The sequence below is a fragment of the Peromyscus californicus genome, unplaced genomic scaffold (assembly GCF_007827085.1).
Source record: "Peromyscus californicus insignis strain IS unplaced genomic scaffold, ASM782708v3 Scaffold_5__1_contigs__length_169319896, whole genome shotgun sequence".
Taxonomy (NCBI): domain Eukaryota; kingdom Metazoa; phylum Chordata; class Mammalia; order Rodentia; family Cricetidae; genus Peromyscus; species Peromyscus californicus.
This window is the reverse complement of record NW_026294573.1, coordinates 4,453,516-4,464,067: the sequence shown is the minus strand read 5'-3', so window position 1 is coordinate 4,464,067 and position 10,552 is coordinate 4,453,516. Positions and strand designations below refer to the sequence as shown.

Below are 10,552 nucleotides of genomic sequence, written 5' to 3'. Positions count from 1 at the left end.
GGTAGCAAACCCCTGCTGTTTCTTTCTCCACACTTCCTGAAACCAAGCAAAGCAAAACTCACATGTCTTCCAAGGGTAGGCTCCATTTCCCAGAGTTGCGTTTACATCTATCCATCCAGCCCCCATTGCATCACCAATCAAAAGAACTGTGATTGCCAAACTGCTCCATCTCCAGCTTTTTAAGGCGCTCCCCTGAGAGACCGTGAGCCATTGGGCCACCCGGAGGGCTGAGAGCCTGGTCGCTCCCAGCAGACCTGCTCCTACACCTTGTGAGTAGCCTGAAGGAGTCTAACTCGGAAAGTAAAACTACTTCTAAGCTGACTAAACTTTGACTGCTGATGCGCTTTGAACTCCGGCATGAACACAGTGGAGCGCCTTCTTGGAATCTGGCCTGGTTTCTCTTAAACGCGCCAAAAAAAAAAAAAAAAAAAAAAAAAAGGCGACCAGGAAACCCTTAGACTTGTTCGTGCTTTGGTGCTGAATTGTGCGAATACTACTTTTGAAATCTGACGAGATTAAGTAGCTACCCCTGGAGCCAAAGGAACTAAAACAGGGTCATCGTACCCAGATGTCCTGAGGTTCCCAGGGGCACAATACGGAATCTGGAACCAAAGGAGTGACTGTGGATTCGGGCGCCGAGCTCGACTCTCCAGGCCTCGCTCTGCAAACCACTGGGCTGGAGGGTGGTTAGCACACCTAGGAGCCCGCACTTGTCACCCGCTGTTCCCAGCTGAGCGTCAGCGGAGGTGGTTAGAAACCCCGGAAGGGCGGAGAGGGAGCTGGCGTAGGCGGAGGTGACTAAGCCTGCAGCCCTGGGGACAAATGGGTTAAGTGGGCGTGGCATGTGCCGCTCCGCCCCGACAGGCCCCGCCTACGGAGGCCGCGGCTGGCCTGCGTATTTATAGAGGCGGTGCCGGGAGCGCCGGGGCGTCCCTGTGCCCACAGTCCCGCGTCATGGAGCGGCCGGCGCCCTTGGCCGTGCTGCCCTTCTCCGATCCCGCGCACGCCCTGAGCCTGTTGCGCGGCTTGAGTCAGCTGCGCGCCGAGCGCAAGTTTCTGGACGTGACCCTGGAGGCGGCGGGTGGCCGCGACTTCCCTGCGCACCGCGCTGTGTTAGCGGCCGCTAGTCCCTACTTCCGCGCCATGTTCGCGGGCCAGCTGCGCGAGAGCCGCGCCGAGCGCGTGCGCTTGCACGGGGTGCCGCCCGACATGCTGCAGCTGCTCCTGGACTTCAGCTACACCGGCCGAGTGGCCGTGAGCGGCGACAACGCCGAGCCGCTACTGCGCGCCGCGGACCTGCTGCAGTTCCCCGCCGTGAAGGAGGCGTGCGGCGCCTTTCTGCAGCAGCAGCTCGACCTGGCCAACTGCCTGGACATGCAGGACTTTGCCGAGGCCTTCAGCTGCTCGGGGCTGGCTAGCGCGGCGCAGCGCTTCATCCTGCGCCACGTGGGCGAGCTGGGCGCGGAGCAGCTGGAGAGGCTGCCGCTGGCCCGCCTGCTGCGCTACCTGCGCGACGACGGGCTGTGCGTGCCCAAGGAAGAGGCGGCCTACCAGCTGGCGCTGCGCTGGGTCCGCGCGGACCCGCCGCGCCGCGCTGCGCACTGGCCGCAGCTGCTGGAGGCCGTGCGCCTTCCCTTCGTGCGCCGCTTCTACCTGCTGGCACACGTGGAGGCCGAGCCGCTGGTGGCGCGCTGCCCGCCTTGTCTGCGCCTGCTGCGCGAGGCCCGCGACTTCCAGGCGGCACGCTACGATCGGCACGACCGCGGCCCCTGCCCTCGCATGCGTCCGCGCCCGTCCACCGGCCTAGCCGAGATCCTGGTGCTGGTGGGAGGTTGCGACCAGGACTGCGACGAGTTGGTCACCGTCGACTGCTACAACCCGCAGACAGGCCAGTGGCGCTACCTGGCCGAGTTCCCCGACCACTTAGGTGGGGGCTACAGTATCGTGGCTCTGGGTAACGACATCTACGTGACGGGTGAGTGTGCTGGGGGCGGGGGGGGGCTTTCCAAAAGAGACACTCAAGACCTGGAATCCTGTGGCCAGACCTAGCCCTTAGCGGGTACTTCGTTAGTTTTTCCATTTGCTTTCAAGCCAGAAGAGCCCCCTGTGGAACAGAGACATAGCTGCTTTGTGGCTCTCTGTGCCCTACGTGGTGCAGCCTCCCTTGCTTAGCCAACTCCTTGCCCCGGAGGTGCCCCTCCCCCTTTTGGGTTGGAAGAGACCGGGCATTGACCTGGCACAATGGGTGCTTTCTTTTAATCCCCAAGGAATGCGGGGACAGGCTGCAGGCTGGCGCCTGGTGAGGCATCTCTCCCTCCCCGAAGCAGGGGCATTTCTCCCTCCCTGCTAAGCCACAGGGGCCTCCTGACTCACTGGCTTTGTCACCAGTGACAAGGTTTCTTAGAGTCTGCACCTAGGCGGTGCACTGTGGATCACATGGTGTTTAGGCTGCACTAGTCTACGACTGTAAACATGGTCACATGTTGAGAGATTTTCTTCCAGTTACTTGGCGGAAACCCCAAAACACTGCCGAGTCACTGTAGGCGGGCCCCAGCCTGCCTCAGTGCAGGGCTTCTCCCACGTTTTTCACTAAGGATGAATCCCGGTCACACTGAGGCTACCTCCTTCTTCAGCCAACGGGAATGGCCTCTGGAACTGCTATATAAGGAAAGACCACTGGGGCCTCTGCCCCTTATCATTATCAGGCTGGCAGGCATGAGGCTGGGCGGTCACAGGGGCTGTGTTCCACATTCCACACAAAGCCCACTCTGATCTTCCTGTGGGTCTCTGAGCAGATGGGACGCATCCTGTCTCAGGAACAGCCTCAGCTCTGGCCTCAGCCTTCCTGACTGGCCTCAGAATCAACCCTCTGCCAGACCCCGTTGGAATCAAACCCTCTTTAACAACCTGAAGCTGACTCCGTGTTGTTTAGGGCTCCACCCTTGCCACCCTGCCCCCATCTCCTCTGAAGTCTGGCTGGTGACTCTGAGCAGAGTGCCTTCCCCGAACTGGCCAGACTCGCCCTTGGATAAGTGTCACAGCTGAACAGCTAATGGGGTTGAGGCAGGTGGCTCCGCCATTCCCTTCAGCTGCTGGTGGGGGATTTTCCTGAGGAGTCAGGAAGCTGCTTCAGCTGCTTTACAACGTCCCTGTAAAAGGTGCCTCAGACTCTTCCCTCAAAAAGCTCTGGGCTGAGAGACAGACAGAATGTCTCTGCCCTGTTCAGGGCACCAGCCAGGAAAGCCAAGGGCACAGCCCCCAGGATTCCTGGAGTCTTGTGATACCATGAGGGTTTCATGATCTTAGACCTACTTTACACTATTACTATTCTTTTTTTTTAAAGACTTGTTGACACACAGAAAATCAGTGTCCGTTACAACTGTGTAGCTTGCTAAGTGTTTCAAGTGAAACATTCCCCTGTGCCCGCCACTAAGGTCAAAACTAGAACCCCAGAGGTGTATGACAGTGTGGCTTGCTGTGTTAGGTCTCTTGTGTGACAGTATGGGTTTCTTCTCATCTTGTTCTGGCACAGTCTAGGTTTGAAAATATCCAGGAAGTCTAGAATTTGGTGACCAAATCCCATGTTTAGTGTCTGCTCAGAAGAGCTGCCCAGACCTGAGACTGGATGGTCTGAGTTAGTTAGGTGTGATGATGTTGGGTGAGAAAAACCCCTAAGGCTGTGTGGGGGAGGGTGGTTTGGTTTTGTTGTGGTGGTGGGTTTTTTTTGGGGGGGGGCGGGGGGAGGAATCTTTTTGAGACAGAGGTTTCTCTGTGTAGCTTTGGTGCCTGTCCTGTAACTTGCTCTGTAGACCAGGCTGGTCTCGAACTCATAGAGATCCACCTGCTTCTGCCTCTAGAGTGCTGGGATTAAGGGCATACGCCACCACTGCCTGGCTTTGTTTTGTTTTTTATTATTTTATTTTTGGTTTTTCGAGACAGGGTTTCTCTGTCAATCCCTGGCCGTCCTGAACCAGACTGGCCTGGACCTCAGAGATTTGCCTGCCTCTGCCTCCTGAGTGCCTGGATTGAAGCTACAGTGCCACCACCCGGGTTTTGTTTTGTTTTTTTGTTTTGTTTTGTTTTAGGGGGGAGAGGTATGGTCTTTTGTTTTTTGTTTTCCCGAGACAGGGTTTCTCTGTATGGTTTTGGTGCTTGTCCTGGATCTTGCTCTGTAGACCAGGCTGGCCTCGAACTCACAGAGATCCGCCTGGCTCTGCCTCCCGAGTGCTGGGGTTAAAGGCGTGCGCCACCACCGCCCGGCTCACTGCCCAGTTTGTTTTGTTTTTTAGTGTATGAGTGTTTTGCCTGAATGTAGTCTGCACCATGTTTATACCTGCCCACAGAAGCCAGTAAAAGGCATCAGATGCCCTAGTCATGGATGGCTAGGAGCTGCCACGTGGGTGCTGGGAGTTGAACCCAGGTCCTCTGAAAGAGCAGCCAGTGCTTTCTACCCTCGTTTTGTTTCTTGAGATGGGGTCTCATAGCCCAGAGCAACTCGAACCCCTGAGTGCTGGGATTGCCGGTGTTGCTGTCTGGAGAGCAAGCCCAAGGTTCCTGCATGCTACAGTAAGCACTCTGCCAGCTTAGCCGTGTCCCCAGTCTAGACTGTTGGGACCGGCATCCTTTGGCCTTGATGGCAGCAACTAGTGGGCCTGTGCACTGCCTCAGTGACAGTGACAGCGTGGCGAGGCCAGAAGACAAATGTGTTTGGGGTGAAGGGAGTGAGGTTCATTCCTCTGCAGGGAGAGGCCTGTCCGGAAGCCCAAGGCACAGGTGGGTGACTCACTGCACGTGGGCTGACCATCTGCCCTTTGTGTGCCCTGACAGGCGGGTCTGATGGCTCCCGGCTCTATGACTGCGTGTGGAGATACAACTCAAGTGTGAACGAGTGGACAGAGGTGGCACCCATGCTCAAGGCCCGAGAGTACCACAGCTCTTCTGTCCTGGACGGGCTACTGTATGTGGTGGCAGCTGACAGTACAGAGCGCTATGACCATGCCACCGACTCCTGGGAGGCCCTGCAGCCCATGACCTACCCCATGGACAACTGCTCCACCACTGCCTGCCGAGGCCGGCTCTACGCCATTGGCTCCCTGGCAGGCAAGGAAACCATGGTGATACAATGCTATGACCCGGACACTGACCTGTGGTCACTGGTGGACTGTGGCCAGCTCCCACCTTGGTCCTTTGCACCCAAGACCGTGACTCTGAATGGACTCATGTACTTCGTCAGGTGAGCCCCTGGGTACACTGTTTTTGGCCCAGCATCCCTGTACTGCTCATTTCATAGATGAGGAAAGCTACCTTAATTAATCAAGCTACCTCAAGGATAGTGGAGTTTTGGCAGTGCCTAGCTAGTCAGCCAGTGGGTTCCCATGCATCCACCAGCCACATGTGCAGCATGCATGTGTCTGAGTGAGACAGAGATAGATGTCTCAGCTCTACTCTGGCCCCATCCACTGGTTTTGATGACATGTCTGGTCACAGCCAAATTTTGTGCCTTGACTGACTAGCTACTGAACATTTGGGTGGGTAATTGGATTCCCTGTGTACTGTGTGTGCGTACATGCATGTGCATGCATATTCCCTGCTCCCGCCTCCCTGGTCTGGAGTCTGCTTGAAGCTGTGGGGCTGGGAGGAAATGAATGAACGAATGAATGAATGAATGAATGAATGACAGTCTGCATTCGGTCCTGGACTTTGATCTGGGAAGCCCAAAGGTGTGTGCCCGGGGCCTGCATTTTCTGTGGCTGAGCAGCACTGTGACCTTTGCCTGCCCTGCCCCCAAAATAGGTCGCCGCTCTTCAGGGTGAGTTCTGAGGAGTCTAAAGGTCTAAAGGGAACACAAGTGTTATTGTGTGTCATCTAAGTGGCTGAGGGGCCTGGTAATCTTTAAATGCCAGGACCTGAAGGTCTGCTTTGAGAACACCCTGGAACCTTCCTCAGCCTGGGTCCTGTTATAAAACTGCCTGGCCCGTCCCTACTTCTCCCTGGTGCCTTCAAGAAGGGGGAGGGGCTGGCTATAAATACAGCTTTGAAGAGTGCCAGGTCCTTGCTTCAGCCCCTCTGGAGTGGCTGCTGGCCCAACACCTTTGAGAACACCGTTCCTGTCCTAGGGCAGGATCCTGACACTTGCTGGCTCTCCTTCTGGACAGTGGTCAGTTTTGATTGCCAGCCCTCCGACTGGAAGTGGGAGGGGTTTGCCCAGCCTGTGGTTCGCTTATGTGCCATCCACACAGGAGGCCACTTCAGCCCCACCTAAATGCCTGGATATCCGTGACCAATAAAAGCAGTTGCTGCCCTGGGCCCTACTGTGCAAATGCTCCTCGGTTTCTGGAAAAGGCAAAGGTATTGACTCTGGCTGGCAGGTAGCAGCCTTGAAGAGAGGAGGTAGGGAGCCCTGTCCAGCCCCTTCCAGGTGTGGCTCTTTGGTCTCTGCTGGCAAAGAGGAAAGAAGGCAAAGAGTGTAGGATAACACTTTGAACACTGGTGAGTTCAAAGCCAGCCTGGAAGCCGGGCGGTGGTGGTGCACGCCTTTAATCCCAGCACTCGGGAGGCAGAGCCAGGCGGATCTCTGTGAGTTCGAGGCCAGCCTGGGCTACAGAGTGAGTTCCAGGAAAGGGGCAAAGCTGCACAGAGAAACCCTGTCTCGAAAAACCGAAAAAAAAAAAAAAAAAAAAAAAAAAAAAGCCAGTCTGGGCTACCAACCAAGACCTTGTCTCAAAAATGTACATACACGCCGGGCTGTGGTGGCGCACGCCTTTAATCCCAGCACTCGGGAGGCAGAGCCAGGCGGATCTCTGTGAGTTCGAGGCCAGCCTGGGCTACCAAGTGAGTACCAGGAAAGGCGCAAAGCTACACAGAGAAACCCTGTCTCGAAAAACCAAAAAAAAAAAAAAAAAAAAAAAAAAAAAAAAAAAAAAAAAATGTACATACAAGTCCCCGGAGGAGTCGGCAACTTTGAGGACTCCGCCAGCCCTTCACCTGAGGTTCTGCTGCTTTGGTCTGACTGGTTGTCTTTCCCTCCATCCCTTCCACAGGGACGACTCGGCCGAGGTGGATGTCTACAACCCCACAAAGAATGAGTGGGACAAGATTCCGTCTATGAATCAGGTAAATTTGCAGGCGTGGCAGCGATTGCATGTCAGGCTGGTCCTGCTTTTGCAGTTGAACTGTCGTCATTAAGGTGGAGCGTTTGGGAGACAGTCATGGTGGGAGGGGCCTGCATTTAGTCCTCTCCAGGTGTTCTCAGTTAATGGAAGCTCATTCCATTTGAAACTTGCCGGGTGCAGATGGTAAAAAGGATCTCAAGATCAGGCTGTGGCCACTGCACCCTTACCTAAGCCATTGAGCAGAAGAGGGTGACGAATCGACAAGTTGTTCCCTACAGAGAGAGAGCAAGTGCAGAGGCCCCAGGGCTGGTGTGTTTATGTGAACACCAGCCGCCATTGTGGCTACAGGGAGTAGGTTCAGACAGGTCCCTGGGAACTACCTACCCCAGCTACTTCCTGAGGAATTGACCTTGGGAATACATTTATTGGACACGTGCTTCGTGCCATGAACAGGGGCATTGATGCTGGTGTTGTCTGGGCAGGATCTCCTATCTCTGCTTGCTGAAGGTGTGATGATGCTTGGAAGGCCAGGTTCAGTTCCCAGCTGTCTCTGATAGCTGTCCCAGCATACTTTCTGTAAGATGGAAAGAACAGATGAGCCTGCCCTAACGGACTGATGTGGGATGCTGGGTGTGGTCCATACCTGGAGACCATGCTGACCACATAGGAAGCCCCATTTTCCCTGTTGGGGAACAGGAAGGTATTGGCTTAGCCCATTTATACTCTCTAGAAAGCTGGCTGAGGGTGGTTCTCAGTGCCGTGGCCGTAGTGTTATGATGTGCTGGGCTGCTCCCTGGAAGTTACTAGAGCAATCAGAGAGGGAGGTCTCCCTTGCCACGGTTGCCTGCCTCTCACTCCTCTGCCTTGACCTGCAGGTACATGTCGGGGGCAGCCTGGCTGTCCTGGGAGGCAAGCTCTATGTCTCTGGGGGATATGACAATACATTTGAACTCTCAGACGTGGTGGAGGCATATGACCCAGAGACCCGGGCATGGAGTGTGGTGGGGCGACTTCCAGAGCCCACCTTCTGGCATGGCAGCGTGAGCATCTTCCGCCAGTTCATGCCACAGACACCAGCCGGGGGCCGTGGCTTTGAGCTGAACAGTGGCAGCAATGACATGGATGCAGGCCGCCACAGGCTGCCACAGAACCCTGACGAGCTGCACTAGCCCAGGCCTGGCCCAAGAGAGGGCCTTGGAGCAAGGGGCCTGGCACCTAGAGAGGAACGGGTCCCCAAGAAGAGCAGTGGCTCCTGGGTGCTGGCTGAGCCCCTCCACGTGTCATGTGAAGGTTTCTGTACATTCGGAGCCGATGTCACAGCTTCTGGGGACGAAGCTGGTGGTGACCTGTGTGGTCAAGAACCAGTGGCTTCTCCACTATCGCGTATCTCTGCCTTCCAGAAAGTTACCTCCAGCTTGTAGCATCCAACTCACCGTGCAGTGTGCCTCTCCTTGCAGCCACCTCCTGGGCCTGCTTGATCCCAGAGCAGAGGGCAGGGTCCCTGTGACAGAAAGTGGCCTGGTCTGGAACACTGGGGACCTAGGAAGACGAAGGCTACAAAAGAGAGCTTAAACTCCATCTAGTACCAAGGATCCCTCCCTGTAGCCAGTGCAAGTCTGAGGGGTGTTAGCCCACCTCGCTCCACACGTCTGTTGGGGTCTCACCATACAGGGTAGGCTTTCAGGACGTGAGGACTGACTGAGCCACAGTGTGAGCTTGAAGGGGTCTGTTTTCATAGCCCATGGTCTCACCTGGCCAGGAGGCCCTCCCTGGGGTTCTGTCCCAAGCCTGCAAAGGCAAGGCTGGAGGAGAAGACCAAAGCTCACGAAGCTGCATTGCTGTGGCTCCTCGGGAATCTCCCTGACACTTGGCTGAGTGGACAGATGCTGGGCCTGGGAGTAAAGACTCCTGCTTCTAAAGGAGACTGAGCGGGGCGGCCCCAAGGCTTGGTTCTAGGTTTGATATGTTTGCAGTTTGAACTCTAAAAGAAGTAGAGAGTTGGGAGAAGTAAGAGAGAGTGGCTTTGTCTGACTTTAAGATGTACAGGTCATCATTGTTGGAATTTTCCTGCCATTGTGTAGAAAACTTCGGATTCCTCAGAGCTCAGGTCCAGGTGTATGAGTACCAGAGCACCTGAGCCAGAGCTCAGGGGAGCCCAGAATTTCTTCCTGACTTTGAGTGGTTTCATGGGTTTGGGGGCTAGGACTGCTCAAGGTACCCAGTGGCCTCTCTGCTGGAGTTTATCATCATGCCTCTTTCTGGGGAAGAGGACATTAGGGCAGTTTTATTGGAGACAAAGCCAAGGTTCAGGGTGCTTTGGTGAACTTGGGTGGGCAGGCTCTAGGAACAGAGCCTGCCCTATACATACCTACAGCCCTCTTCTTGGCCAGGTGGCAGAGGAGGCTGCCTTAATTTCCAGGGTACCTACCTACTTCCTGTTCAGTGCCATGCACTGCAGAAGGCATCCCTGTTTAGTTTGAGATCCATATTTCTAAAATGCTGTGCTGGGCACCTGGCCCTGGGAAAGACCGAGTGTATGGGGCAGTGCTGGCCCAGCCCAGGCCCACTGGTGTCCTAGGGCTCCCGTGGGGTGTGCAGCCAGAATTTGTTTTGTTTCCTGGTGCTGTCAGCCCAGCCTGGTAGTGCCTCTCTCTTGGCCTAGTAAACTCTTTCACTGAGCCTTAAAAGCTGCCACCCAGAGGTGTTGGTACTCTGGGGTGCCTTGGCATGGCAGGGTGGGGTCCTGTGTGTGTTTCAGGAACTAAGCTCAGCGCTGCGGAAAGTGTATTGTTCGGTCCACCTGGGGACTAGCCACCACTGTCAAGTCCTCTTAGGGACAGGCTAGGAGGCTTCCCAGAGGAGAGCTGTATCGCTGCACTCTCCTATGACCTGCAGTGGTTACTGCATTATAATGCACACTTGCACAGGGCCCCTCTGCCCACCTGTGCTCCAGAGCTGCTCAGGTTTCCACATCACGACCCATATTTGGGTTTGTAAGACCGAGGAGAGTGCAGAGTAGGCACTCACTGTGATCCCTCCCTCAGCTTCTCCTTTGCCAAGGGCTCTAGACTATACCCCCATCAATTGACACATGTCTACACTAACAGGGATTAAAGCTGGGTTACTTGGGTATGGGATTGTCCCTGTCACATGGATAAAGCCTTTGTATAAAGCTTTTATATGTCAGGATAAAATTAAGTTATAAAAAGTTCTGTGCCTGGTTTTTGATGCTGATCTGTAAGGGATTTCTTGTATTTATGACTTCAGAGACTTATGTAATGAAGGTTGCCTTCCTTAGGTAACCAGCATTCAGTCACACCAGTGGCTGGGGCAGATTTGTATATTTATTTTTGTCTACTCGATAGGCTTCTATGTCCAGCATTCTAAGGTTTTAGGATGCTCCCCTCCTTTTTGAAATAAAATGTTTCCTATATGCTGGA

At 55.0% G+C, this 10,552-nt stretch overlaps 1 protein-coding gene across 1 annotated transcript; it reads left to right on the top strand.

The window, feature by feature from the left end:
* Positions 1-461: 461 nt before the first annotated feature.
* Positions 462-10,552, top strand: Klhl21 (kelch like family member 21). Its single transcript, XM_052718707.1, has 4 exons — positions 462-1,975; positions 4,828-5,233; positions 7,041-7,113; positions 7,988-10,552. The coding sequence occupies exons 1-4, from the start codon at positions 955-957 to the stop codon at positions 8,279-8,281; spliced, it is 1,794 nt and encodes a 597-aa protein (XP_052574667.1). The 5' UTR covers positions 462-954; the 3' UTR covers positions 8,282-10,552.